This window comes from Mobula birostris, chromosome 12, assembly GCF_030028105.1.
Source record: "Mobula birostris isolate sMobBir1 chromosome 12, sMobBir1.hap1, whole genome shotgun sequence".
Lineage (NCBI taxonomy): Eukaryota > Metazoa > Chordata > Chondrichthyes > Myliobatiformes > Myliobatidae > Mobula > Mobula birostris.
The window spans coordinates 37,069,269-37,083,622 of NC_092381.1; the positions used below are offsets into that span (position 1 = coordinate 37,069,269).

The following is a 14,354-nucleotide window of genomic DNA, read 5'->3' on the forward strand; positions in this document are numbered from 1 at the left end:
CCCACTGCACTTACAGAGGATTTATCTGAATTCCCAGAGCAAGGTTCTAGTTCCTTCCTGCATTGTTTACAGTAGTTTTAATTGAGCATCACTGGGAAGGAGTAATCGTGACAATTGGATTCCCTTTTCTGGGATATTAGTAAAAGGAAGAGACTGGAATTTTCTGAAGCGTAGTACTGAGTCTCCCTCCCTCTTGCTTTCTCACACACATGCATATACTCACAGTGCAGGAAGTACCACGACTGTAATGATGGATGAGTCTGCCATTGGGAATAGGACTAAGCCTCCTGCTCAGGAATTTCACTTGAAATTGAGCCAAATGTCTTAATCCTTCTAAGTACAGTGAGGAGTTTTTGTGGAGGCCCTTTGCTCTGTAATTAATGCCTCCAGACCAGCAGGCCTGAAATGGGAAATTGGCCATAATTATTCACAACCTTTCCCAATTTACTTCCAGTGCAGGAGATGTAGCTTGCTGCTGATCTTGGAATATGCCATCTCATTGCACAATGTGGAGATGTGGGCTTGGAGTATGATCAAGGGAGTTGTTAGCAGTGCCAACAGCTTCCTGGAGCAACATTTATATTTTAACTAGCCGTCTGTTTAATCACCGTAGACACAGCAGAGTTACGTTTCTCCTCTCCCCATGTCACTACTGCCACCCACACTACAGCCAGCAAGTGGATTCACACCAACAGTTCCTATTCCGTAAGCTCCACCAACCCAGAAATACCCCCAGCACCTCCACTTCCCTTATTTTGAAATTCCGTCTCTTTAATTTCTGTCAAATCCTCCAAGCTCATCTCATTAGGCAACCAGCAAGTAATATGTTTAACCCCACTTTGTAAAATCCCTTGTAATTTCCCCTGCTGCTTCTCGGTGGTTTGATGTCCTCTGATTTACTTCCTTCTCAAAACTATTATATGATCTTGGTCAAACTACCATTACACTCTCTGAAGTTTCCCACCTACATCCTTTCCATTCTTGACCTTGCTGTTTGATATACAATACTTGCCGTTATGAATGATTAATCGACTGGTTTTGATTTGATGGTATAGAACATAGTATAAGCCCTTTGGACCACAGTGATCTTCTAACATACTCTAAGATCAATCCAACCCTCCTCTCCCACATAGCCCTTCATTTTTATTCACCCATGGTTTGCTCTTGTCTTTGGGGAAAAATGGAACTGCAATAATACAATGAAACCACAAGGATGATCTTCTCACACTGTACATTCTTCTTTGTTTGCAGGTATTTCTTTGCTGTTTTGACCATCTTAACAATATTGGGTATCCTTAATGGACTGGTTCTCCTTCCTGTTTTGCTGTCAGTTATTGGACCCCCAGCCGAGGTAAGCTCAGTTGCCATGAGTAATTGATCCGACTCTGATCCAGGAATAGAACGAATCATTCTCCATGTAAATGCATACATTAAGTTCCGTATTCCAAGGAGGACGTCATAGATTTGGTTTTGATTGCAGTGGTTAGAATCAATCGGACTAAACTGAAGATACAGTGGGATCATGCTTAAGGTGCTAGAACAATATTCAGAGGCCCTGATTGTTGATCAGGGGACATGAGTTTCAAAGTCCGGAATAAAAAACGATGGGACCAGGCAGCGTGATAAAACTACCCGAAGATTATGAAAACCATCTTATTCACTTAATTCTGTCAATAAAGAAAATCTGCTGCCCCTTCCCAATCTGACCTATATGAGATTCTAGGTTCATTTAACATGGTTATTTAACTAGCAATAGGTTCAGAGCAATAGTTGCTGGTCTAGCCTCCAGTAACAACATCTGTTGGACAGATCAAGAAGAACTTACCATTGGTATCTTGTGTAGATTCCTTCATTTCAGGTTCTTTTTAAACCAGCATTTCTGGTAAGCCTTCTCAGGTAAACATCAAGTGCTTCCAGGTTGATGATAACATTGGGTTTCAACTACAGGCTTAACTTGAGCCTAATGAGTAGGTTGGCTTTTGTTTGTGAAGAGGAACCCCAGCAGAACAGAGAAGGCAGTTTAGTTAAGTTTCACGCACTGTGGTGGTGGAGAGAGGCCGTCAAACTATCTCACTCCAGGATTCAGAAGCTACAAGCCTCCCAGGGTCCATATGTATTTACCCATCCTTCCTTTCTGTAAGGTGTAGCCCACCCTGCAGTGGGTGAGGTCAGGCTATCTGCATTCCACCGCAGTGTACATATTCAGACTTCTATTCCAACTGCATTATTGGTACTAAGTAGCTTTTAGTGTCAGTATTTAACTTTGCTTATAGTCCACGCCCCCATTTAGTTTGTTCTTTTGCCCATTTCCATTCCACATTTTCTTGTCCGAAGCTGCAGTGGTTGTAGAACGGAGCAAATGTGGAAGATCGGTGGTTGGACCTGACCAATGCTACAAATTAAACATGCAAGGCTCATTTTCCTTAGGGGCCTGGATGTCTCCCATCTGCTCTGCATCAGCTCAAGCTTTATCCTAATCAGTAATAGCAGGTTTCATTTGGCTGGGTGCATGGAGAGTTAAATGCAGGAAGCTTGACTTCCTAATGATTGAGGCACACACTCCCAGAATTAGTTTGTGCCTGAAAAGCTATCTCTCAGCTAGAGAATGCATGCCTCCCTCACAATGACACCACCTGATATAACATAGTTTTTGATATAGGGCACAGGTCCTAAACTGCTTTCTGACACACAGCACCCTCTGATGACATAGCCCTTCTCTAACAGAGAACTCATATACAAAATGAGCTCCTTTTGATGCAAACTCACTTTTACTGTGACCCACGTCTCCCTTTAGAGCAGTTACCAGGTTTACATCAGACGGAATGGTTTATGTTTTTTTATTTGCATCCACAGTCACTCTTCCTCTGCATTACACCTGATGCAGATGTCTGGTATGTTATACCATCTGGAATTAGTCTCTTATCACCACATTCATACTTACAATGATACTCTAATATTTAAAATACCTTGTCCTAATTTATGTTGTTACTTCAATAATTGAGAAGCCGCAGAAATATTTCAGTTCCTCATTTACTGTAACAAACCTGATTTACCTCATTCCCTCACCAAACCTTTTTCTCAAACACACAAAGCCTCACTGCAGCAGCTTCTGCAGTCTGATAAACCTGCTACTGGCCACAATGTAACAAGAAGCAGAGATGAAGTAGACTTCCCACAACACAGTGTTCCTGACTAGCTCCTGAATGCCACCTTTAATTCCCGGTACTTCCTCTCGAAGTGTAAGTTCTATTCAGAATTCATCTGAGAATTTCCCAGGTAACAAATTCAAACTAATTTTAGAAGCATGTTTATGTTTGATTAACAAGATTTGGATTCTTTGGATTGAAAACTGAATTTCATGTAACAAGGGCTTCAACCAGAAAAGCTAATTAATATAATTGGAAGCAGACCATTTTTATGAGTTACAAATCCATGTTTGTTGTGAGTCTGCAGAACGAGCAGAGCAGCTGAGTAACTAGACTGAAATCACGTCTTGAGGTTCTGCAAACTCTCCTACATTTGTGACCTTATCTGAACCGCTCACAATTAAGTTAGTTATTCCTAGTTAGCCATTGTTGTGTACGCAGGCCATATGAAGCCAATGGTGTAGTTACTGCTCTAATCATTTCAGAATACAGGTTGTTCTGAATGTAACAGAATGCCGCAGAAACTGTTATGAATGTACCATGTCAGGTTGACTTTGTCACTGGGTAGTGGCCTGGCTAGTGTGGTCAGGGAGTCTACAACAAAACCAATATCCCAAGAGAGACTGAACACTTGGATTTTGATGGACTGCTAGGGTAAGGTTGCAAATCTCAATACTGCTTTTTTCTAAATTCAGTCATTAGGTAACGTCGTGCCTGGAGAATTTCCACAAGTGGACACTTGGAAGTTAGGCTGCCTACTAGATCTTTTCACTGCATTCGGGGTGTAGCCATGTCTTAGAAATTCTCAGGGCATTTTTTTTTTATTACAAAGATGAGCAGAGACTTTGCCCAGAATCTGAAGAAGACTATAACAGAGAGAAAAAGTTAGCAAAAATATATCTGGGAAATGTACTGGAGGAATAGGTGTGGGTAAAACCAGGCCTTGGCGGTGCCCAAACCATGACCTGCCTTAAGGTTGATAAGAATGCCTAATTTATGAGGTTAACTCACTTTTATTCAATGAGTCTTTGATTTTGTTTTTGCCTTTAGGTCACTCCGGCAGATAGAGGCAGTCAATTGCCAACCCCTTCCCCTGAGCCTATTCCTCCACCCATGAACCATCATGGCTTCTATGTCCATTCATTTCCATGGCAGCAGAGCACGTTTCCTGAGTCTTCCGACTCCGAGTATTACTCAGAAACCACGGTGTCTGGGATCAGCGAGGAGGACCTGCCGCACTTCGACCAGAGTGCATACATCATCCCACCAACTCGCTCACAGATACTGGTGGAGTCTGGAAATAACCCTAACTTCCCGCGAGTTACAGTAAGTAATTTCTCTGTGATTCAAATAATCTTCTGTTTTCCTCAGCTTTTTGGTAGGAGTCAAAAGTGATGGGCTACAAAAGTGGACTGGGCTTTATAATGAGCTGAACACATACATTATTAGAAGTCCATTTCAACACTTTCCACCTGGGAATGAAAGAAACTGAAACATTGCCAATATGAAAACTGTATGCTTCAATTGCATTCAAATATTTAAATGTACTGCATTTATTAATTATTCCATTCTGTCGAAAGACTCTACTCCACTAAATTGCTCATGGAAAATCAGACACACCTGTCTTATGGGAGGGAAGTGAGAACAGAGAAGGAATATTTGCCTTCCAGAGGAAAAAGCAGGTCAAAGCATTGCTGGTGTCCACAGAGAATTTCCCCAATCTAGCCATCATCTTCTATTGCTAAATGAGTGAATGGCAAGTTACACTTTAACTTGCATTTTTTTTTCTGAAGGCTGAGGAAAGATAGAGTGACTTTGGCTAGAATTTCCTCATTGGTAATTAACAGAAAAAATTCCATTGAACTAATAATTATGTTCCTTTAACCTTCATATTATTAGAAAATGATAATTCAGCCTATAGACACTGCACTGAAAGGCTGTTTTGGAAATTAGTTTCCTTCACTACAACTGTTGACTAAACTTAAGCAAACCCAAATTTCTTAAAGACTAATAAACCTTTTACATCATTTTTAGTTCACAAATCTGTCTAATAAATATATTTTTTAAAAAAACTTTGCTTAGAAAAAATATGCGTAAGTAATGTTTTTAAAATGTTCTTCGACAGGTTGTGAAGCCATACAAAGACGTTAAGGATTCGACATACAAGAAGAACAATTTAAACTCAAAAGTACCACATCGATCTACTGTTGGTTCTGTTAGTTCTCAGCTAGCCTGGCAAGAACCTCAAGACTTAAATAAAATCGCAGGAGAAGGGAGGCAACATTTCTCTAACAATGGACTGCACAGCAGAAGTGATGCTCAACCTATCCAACCTGCCAGTTCTTGTAGGAGTCAATATAGGTCTCGCAACAGTAGGACTCACCAGCCTAGGACTACACTTCCAGCATACTCCACTGCTATGCCTGGATCCAATAACCCTTTCACTACAGTGACTGCCACAGCATCAGTGACACTCTCTCTGCACCCGAGTGTATCACAGACATTTCAAGGATACACACATGAAGGGTTTGAGGACAGCGAGCCAGACTGTTTAGAGGAATTGCACATACCTTCCTCATATGTGAATCATGAGGAAACAATAGACTCCAAACAGGAGAATTTTGAACTTCAGGATGCTGAATGTGAAGTGAAGAGCATACAAGCCCCAAGAAGGCATTAGGTAATTTTTAAAATGTTTTTTAACTTAAAGGTAAACAAAGTGAACTCAAAATTTCCTATTTTGAAACAAAATTGATCAATATCAATTATGACTAAAAGAGAAATAGGTTTTAGTGTCCCAGGTTCAAAGCTGCAATGTTAGTTTATTTTTGAAATTCTGCGCCAGCTTTGTTTTAAATTCCCAGGCTTCCCACCCACTCATTTTTTTTTTGTTCCATCTCCATGTACTCAAACGCTACATTTCCATTGGCCTCAGAGACAGGGACTAGAATCATCCCATGTAAAACAATATATGACCACATTTCTTAGCGTTGGCGATGCCAACATTCCAGATTTTCTGCAAGTCCAAAGTATACTGGGCACTACTCAGAATTTTCCTTCTGTGCCACTATTACAGAAAGGGATTAAATATTGGTCAATATTGTGAAAACCAATATCATCTTCCTTGTCAGTCCCTCATAGAATCTTGTGTGTGTGCCAAAGAGGTTCCCTCTTATTCTTCTGAACTCCTGTGAATAAAAGGCAGTTCTGTTCTATCCTCAAACTCAATGCAATCTTCCTCTATTTCAAGACTGTTGCATTCAGGAACAACAACTACAGAAGATTCTCTTCTTTCCAATTCAGTTTGTAATGGCCTTGCTGAGAAGCACCCACCTGCTTTCAGTTCAGACTGTTCACAGGATGGTTCAATTCCAAACTTAAAAAATTCCTTGAACCATTTAGGTAGTTTATGCCATAAGGAGCACACATTTATTGATATGAGTGCTAACCAATTTTATTCACTAATGTAGATTTTGCCAGTGAGTATTTTTTTTACCTTTGCCCATCAGTAGATAACTCTGCTGTCCTCATAGTACTACTTGGGGGAGGTGCTCAGGAAAGTCTTGAATTGCAGCTTTTTCCATGGTGGCACAGAAGTGTTCAGTCATTTAAAATGATTATGCATCGATCTCAACAGTATAGAATAACTAGATGTCAAGTCCTGATTCCAAAATAGAATTCTGCCCAAATTCAAGAGAAACGAGAGCAAAAATTTTGAATTTTGTTTTTAATGGCATTCTATGAGTTCACTGGTACTTGTTATTTTTACTATAATAGAGACACAACTTAAGTAGAATGAGGACTGTATTAGCAATGGTATCCGTTATAACTTTGCTGCTCGACTTTGTATCACTGATATACTTAGCATTCAATTTATTTTTTTTCTGCAGGTCGCCTCAAATGAATGTGGCAACCAAAGAATGCTTGTATTCCCTATCATCATCCCATCCCATCCCATCCCATCCCATATCCCAACATCCTCTGGGCTCAAGAAATGTGTAAAACTGCCTATGTACATAAACCTCATGATGGAGACAGGAAGATTTATATTAAAATATTAAGTTGGTGTTTAAATATATTTTAATACTAAAAAAAATCAAAATGAAACAAACCTATTTAATGATGTACTGTATACTTCTGTATTATATACTGTGTAAAGCACCGGAAAATTCAGAGTCAGAGTTCTAATGAATGGTAAGATGTGTAGACTGTGTACAATGAAGAGAATTTTTGTAACTTTGGGTACAGATAAATGATAATTGCTTGATTATTTTGCTGCTATGCTTTTTAAAACTTAAAAGTTTATATAGATTAGAATCCCTATTCTTTCAGGATTTTCTTTCTATGCAAGTACCTAGTCACCATGAAAGACATTTTGTTTTCAGTTCAGGCAGATTGTGGTGTTTACAGAAGTGACTTGTCTTTCTCACAGGCCTGTGCGTGCGGATGCTTGGGATTGACTATAATTTCATGTAAAATAATTAAACAATAACCATATTTACAGGCAGCCTTTCTGCCGTAATGCAGAATGCTTGTTTACCCTTCTTCCATTGAATTAGTTTCTCCAGTGGATGGTGTCACAGGCATTTGAGCAAAATCATAATCTAAGAACTAGAATGTTGGCAGCAAGAATGGCAATGTGATGCTGAAGGCAGCTACTACTTTGCATTACAAAATGGCTGCTACTAATTGTTGGCTCTTTTGGTTGCTCACTAAGGCTGATCCTGCTGAAATTTGAATCTGGGCTTCCTTGATGGGCTTAGTGACCGTCCTACTACAGTTCAGAACAGTCTCAAACCCAACTCTGGCATTTGCTAAGTTAGTTGATGTAAACCAAGGCTGGTGATAGTACAACAGAAACAGTATCTAAGCTCTCTGAGCACTTGGTGTCCTTGGTACTCATTTTTATCTGGGGATCCTAGCAGGAGAAGATAGGATTCAGCTCAGCAATGATGCACAACGTGGCAAACAACTTGTCCAAGCCCAATGTTAAACCCATAAATGAACAAGTTGGTAAAGGGTAGTTGACTTGCATGGAACAAGAGCACAGCAGGCAAAACTTCAGGAAGGAAAGAAAGACAAAGAAACTGACATTGCTTTTTAACGGTGTGAGAAACTATATGTAAGCTACTCAGAGGAAGTCATGGTGAGCTGTTGTACCTAAAGCAAATTCATGGGCATTTGATTCAATGCATCGAAGCTCATACCTTACAAAATGATTAATACAAAAAAATTGTACAAGGGCACAAGCAGGGAAAAGTATAGGGGTTGACAGGGCAGGAAATCAATAAAATACCTCATCTGAAAATTGATTTTTTCCCTATATATTTAAAATGTTCTCAGCTCCAGCTCAGAATAGGTGCACATAATTCCCAAAAGTATATGTCAAGCATTGATGTGACTAAAATTCAAAATGGGCACCCTGCTTAATGTTTTAAAAAGTAAAGGTTTTAGAGGTTAGCATGGTCTCAGCTAATTTAGCATGGTTAGTGATCAACTCATGATCTAAACCATCTATCATTAGATTCTTTCTATAGGCATCAATTCTACATAGAATTATTAAGTTATCTTTGTCCTTCAGTTTGCTGAGCTAGAGTTCCATGAGTCCCCTTCAACATCCCTCCACGTGGCATTCTTCCATGTATGACTGGTGACAGAAGAGTGTCAGTAAGCTATTAGATGTGGAGATCCCAGTTAAACTTAAGTCTTTCTTCATCTGACATGCACATAACAGAAATTGCTGAAAAATGATCTGATGAAGAAACCCTTGAGAATTTTTGCACTGAACCGGCTTTTCCCTGGAAAAGGGAAGACTGAGTGATGGAGGCCTATAAAATTACAGGAAGAGTTTATCCGGGTAGGCACACCAATATTACCAATTCTGACAGGGTCAAAAATGACAGACCATGAAGACAAGAGAGTCACTAATAAATTCAGTATTAGGGTTTGATTATTTTAACCCAGAGAATGATACAAATATGGAACGTGATCATATTGGATAAATAAAGGGAAACAATATGCTGTATATCTAACAGAATCAGATTTATTATCACTGATTTATATGGCATGAAATTTGTTTTGTGGCAGCAGTAGAGTGCAAGATATAAAATTATTATAAATTACCAAAGTAAATAAAGACTGTAAAAAAAAGAGGAACAACAAGGTTAAAAGGGACATCATGATTGGCCTGTGAGAGAAAGGAAACATATATATATTTTGATAGGAGAGGTGAAACGCAGTGGGACAAAGCTTCTGTGGAGTGTCACTACTGGCAAAATACATTCATCCATGTGACCTGTTCCTGTGCAGTGAATTCCACATAATTCCCTCAGCTAGCCGAGGGGAGCTGTGTTACATTTTAACAGTCTCAGCATGGTCTCAGCTAATTTAGCATGGTTAGCGATCAGCTCATGATCTAAAGAGCTCAGCAAGTTAGTGCCTTAATTACTTGAGCAATTAGGACAACTTCAACCTTTTTTTCCAAATGCTTTAAATGCCATGCACCATCACTTTTCCTCTTGCTCCGGATCAGGAGTTTGGGCTGTTCTGTCAGCATTATTCAGTGGAATGTGAGTGATTTCAGGATATTTAACATTGCTTTTGCCATTACTAGAAGTGCTATAAGTTTATGACCAGTAAGCCATGCATGATGGTAACTATGATTGATCACAACGGGTTTGAGATTTCGTTGCATTGTGCACTTCATTCTGTGTAACTGGACTATTTGTAAGCATTTTGACTCCCTTCTCAGACGGAGAGGACACTTATTTCCATTCTAGTGACACTGGATTGCCCAACAACATCTTCTCTTTCCCCTTATACTGTGAGAAACTGCATACTTGCTTCCATATAAGTAGATATTCGAGTATTTTTAATCTAAACAGTTTCTCTGTTTTTGCAACATCAGTGTGAGATGTTTGCAATATAGCACACTTAAAGGGACTAGTTTTCCACGAGCACTCCATTTCCATTCTGTTACTTTTCACATTTGGCTTCACATTTTCTCAAAGAACTTATCAGTCACAGGCTGGTGCAAATAATTGTGCATCTAGTTTGCAGCCCTTCTAGGCAACTCTTGATGCTGCAATGAGGCCCGTTACTAAGATGTGCACAATAGTCTCCTCTCCCAGGTCAGACTTAACCTGTTCTGAATTTCCTCTCCTGTTCAAAAAAAAGGTTCAAAATGCAAGCTTCCAAACCTTGTTTGCTTTAAAAAATAGTAATAATCGATTATTCCAACAGTTTGTATGATATTGCTCCCACCTAAGGCAGTGATGTATTGGAATAATGTGTGTGTTGGACTGAGTAATTCAAAGGGAGCCCATTTTTGTCTTTCAACAGAATGAGATGCTAAATGTTCGTATTATTTTCATTTGTCATTTTTGCCCCAGTGCGAACTTTCACAGAACATGCAGCCATTATTTTCATTGCAACCATTTTAAGTGCCAAGTGTTCTTTTTTCTAACCAGACTGAAGAGAGTGGATATTCATTGCCAGTAAAATGCATGAATGGAAGTGTTTTAAATTAATAGTGTTGATTGTTGTTATTGGTGGTGTTATATTTATATTTTTGTACAATATGGAAAAGAAAACAGTGTTTGTCGCAGAGGTATTTAACCATATTGCTCTGGATCGTGCATTGACTCACGTGATTTGAAATCTGTAGGATGTCACAGTATATTGATTTTGCAATTTGTGCCATAACTCCAAGTACAGATCACTTGTGCTGACTGGTCTGAGTTCTGCTGAAATAAATGATGGGCTTACAGATGGCTGTCTAATTATCTCCATTCAAGAAATCCAAGCAATTTCACACTTCTTTTTTACTGCAGACTATTAATAGATTAGATGAAATTGAGTGCTTCCATTTCCCACATTTTTTCCACGACCAGTTCTGTTAATTTTGCTAAATTGTTCCTTTTTTCATGTTTTGTTTCACACCTTCATAATTTTCCTCAGGTTGGGTAACTTGGAACTATTAACTACCGATTTGTCAACAGCCCTATCACTTGGATGAACTTTTAAAATTAAAACCCCTTATAGACTTGATCCATCAGATAGCTACTTTTCTTTTTGTTTGCCATCTGAAATTATCCACTTAAATGCATCCTTGTTTTCAATTTACTTTAAAAGATTGGTGGAATTTACAAAACAATAATTTATTGTCTTTCACTTAGTTTTAATATTTCTTGCAATAAGACACAAGAACTAATTATGTTAGAACTCTAGAATAGTAAATATTTTTACAATGTCCTCAATTAATTAATATTAAATCTGTTTCTATGCTGTTCCTCCAGTCATCTGGTTTTAAAATGTTCCTTCATGTAAGGTCCCCTGAAAATGCAAAATCTTCCGTCCCACTTCTGAAGGGCAATTTCAGCATGAATGGAACAGAAGATACATTGTGTATCCAGAAGCAGAAATGGCAAGTTCGTGAGTTTACAGCCCCTAAAACCCCCCCAAATTATAAGGATCCCAGTTTGAGAAACCTATGTTCTAGCTCTGGTATCTCGCTAATCATGTGGAGGGCCACCAGGACCACTGGGAGGGAGCTGCAAGTACAATTTCAATCATCAGTTACAGTAATGATGTAAGAAAACATTCCAAACTCTCTTCTCCCAAGTGGCTGGAGAGCAACAATTTGTGTTCCATTTAAGTATAGGAGTGAGGGAGCACTGAGAAGTCTTGTTAACTGTAATATTTCATCCTGCCAATTACTAAAGGAACTGCAGCACGGAAATACTCATCTGTGCCTGCTGGTGCTAGCTCAGTGTTTACATCCTTTACCTAATTGCCGATCCAGAGTTTTAAGGATTCAGCACTGTGATTGGTCTAATCACTGCCATTCCAACAAATGCAGGGAATTTTGTTTTTGTTTTCTCTCTTGAATTTTTTTACAAATGTGTTGAAGCAAAAGGGGCTGCTTCAAATTGGGGGGAAAAATTGTCAGTGGATAAATGCTGTATCTGTCTAAAGTGTGAGGGGGTGGTTGAAGAAAAAAAAACTTTTAATTGTAGGATCCAGTAGAATAAAAATGTCTTGTTTCTTTCTGTGAAATAAAATCTTGTAAATGGTAGTTACTGTAGTAGAAAAGAAAAATATACCCAACACATGAAAAAAAATCTAATCTGTTCATGGGGGCTTTTTTTGGTTGTTGGGTATATGTAATCAGTTAAACTATTGTATGCCATATAAGTTATTTATATAAATTTTTATTTTTGTAGTTGTACAGAAGTAGCCATCTGACTGAAGTATATTTTTAAAGAGTAAATATATATTATTATATTATATATTGTTAATTGGGTTCATTACTAAGGTCTGGTGGCACGCCTCTTGTATACATCTGCAGAGTGAAGGATGTGTACTAAACTGTTACTGTCTGTGTTGTCATCTTGTTACTGCTCCTCACACCCTTCCCATTCCTGTTAAATGAGGTGATGAATTGGAAATCTGGACACTGTGACCAATAAGCCTGCTCCTTGTGACTGTAATACTGCCATGTTTAGTCTCCAGCACAATAGGAGATTAACTAACAAAATAAAAATAAACATGAACCATTTAATCGAGCGGTTGTCCTTTGTGCTTTATTACACTGTTCAGGGAATCATCAGATTTCAAAACAGGTCATTCAGCATTTTTCTAAACATCATGTGGCATTTTCTAATTATTTTCCTGCACGTTCTATAACAAATCAGAATGAGAAACTTCTGCTCCTTTTCTCAGGTACAGCCACTAAGCAAGGAAAACCATGCATGATTGTTTAATTCTCTGAACACTTGAAGATTCATTTTCAGAGATTTATTTAGAGATACTGCATCAAACAAGCACAGCAACCCACTATTTAACACCAGCCTAATCACAGGACAATTTACAATGATCAATTAACCTACTAACCAATACACCTTTGGACCGTGGAAGAAAACCCATGCAGTTCGTGGGGAGAACGTACAAACTCTTTACAGACAATGCCAGAATTGAACTCTGAACCCTGACCTCCTGAGACGTAGTAGTGTCATGCTAACCATTACACTATCGTGGCGCTCTTCTTCACCCATATTAAGCCTATACTAGCCCTGTGGAGAAATCTCCAAATTCACATGCTGATTGTAACCTCGCAAGCTATCATTCACATTACTTCAAAGATATACATTACTCTATGTAGAATCATAGAATATTACTGCACAGAAACAAGCCATTCAACTCATCCAGCCCATGCTGAGCTATTATTAGGCCGTCCCATTGATCTGCACCCGACCCATAGCCCTCCATACCTCTCCCATCCATGTACCTTTACAAATATGATTTAAATGTTGAATTGAACCCGCATTAACCACTTCTGCTGGCAGTTCATTACACACTCTCACCACCCTCTGAGCAAAGAAGTTTCCCTTATACATTTTACTTTTCACTCTTAACCCATGATCTCTAGCTATAGTCTCGTTTCACTTGCACTTCACTGTAAGTTGATCTGTACTGTGCAGTCTCATCGACGATCTTTGTTGGTTATAGGTGAAGGCAAAGTGAAGCTCAGGTTCAGAATCCAGAATGAAAACGCAATACCTGGGAGTGAAATGTGGACAATCTCTATTAGTGCTAACTTCTCAAAGTCAGTGATCTCTTCCATATTCCATTTGTGAGACTGGATGAAATGTTGGGAGAACATATGGAACATCTGGTTTTCAAATTTAACCAGAAGCTGATTGATCAGTGAGCTCCTTCATGAGTGGTGCTTTCTTTGATGGATTGTCGCCCAGAGCCCAGGAACAAATAGCTTTATACTTGATGAGCTGCCTGGCAAAAGTGATATCATCTCTCCAATTCACGATATGTTCTGGAGAAACAGGTGAAATTGTTTGTTTGGAAGTCATCCATTTGCCATGTACTATAAAATAATAATAATTTACCATGATTAATGTCCTCAAATCATCCCAAACCAACACACTACCCTCAAAATACTTTTTGAGTTCGATGACTGCTGTAAATTTAGGAAATCCAGAAACCAATTTGACAGTAAAAAGGTATGAAATGTTTGAATTTATGAAGTCGTTTGAAGGTTCAGTGAGGAGCAGAGCACCATTTCTTAAAGTATTGTCCTTGGATCCTCTGTGACCAATCTGAGAGGCAGGTGAGACCCCCCAGTTTAAGGCCTCAGCTGAAAGACAGCACCTCTGACATCACCACACTTCATCACCTACTGTTTTTTGGAGC

The 14,354-nt window shown here is 38.9% G+C and overlaps 1 protein-coding gene across 1 annotated transcript in view; it reads left to right on the forward strand.

The window, feature by feature from the left end:
* The window catches only part of ptch2 (patched 2), a 111,629-nt gene extending 100,715 nt beyond the window's left edge, over positions 1-10,914 (forward strand). Inside the window, exons 21-24 of the mRNA XM_072273632.1 lie at positions 1,252-1,351; positions 4,197-4,472; positions 5,272-5,826; positions 7,037-10,914. Coding sequence (XP_072129733.1) covers positions 1,252-1,351; positions 4,197-4,472; positions 5,272-5,826 — 931 coding nt within the window. The 3' untranslated portion in view covers positions 7,037-10,914. The remainder of the gene's footprint in view (positions 1-1,251; positions 1,352-4,196; positions 4,473-5,271; positions 5,827-7,036) is intronic.
* Positions 10,915-14,354: the final 3,440 nt, after the last annotated feature.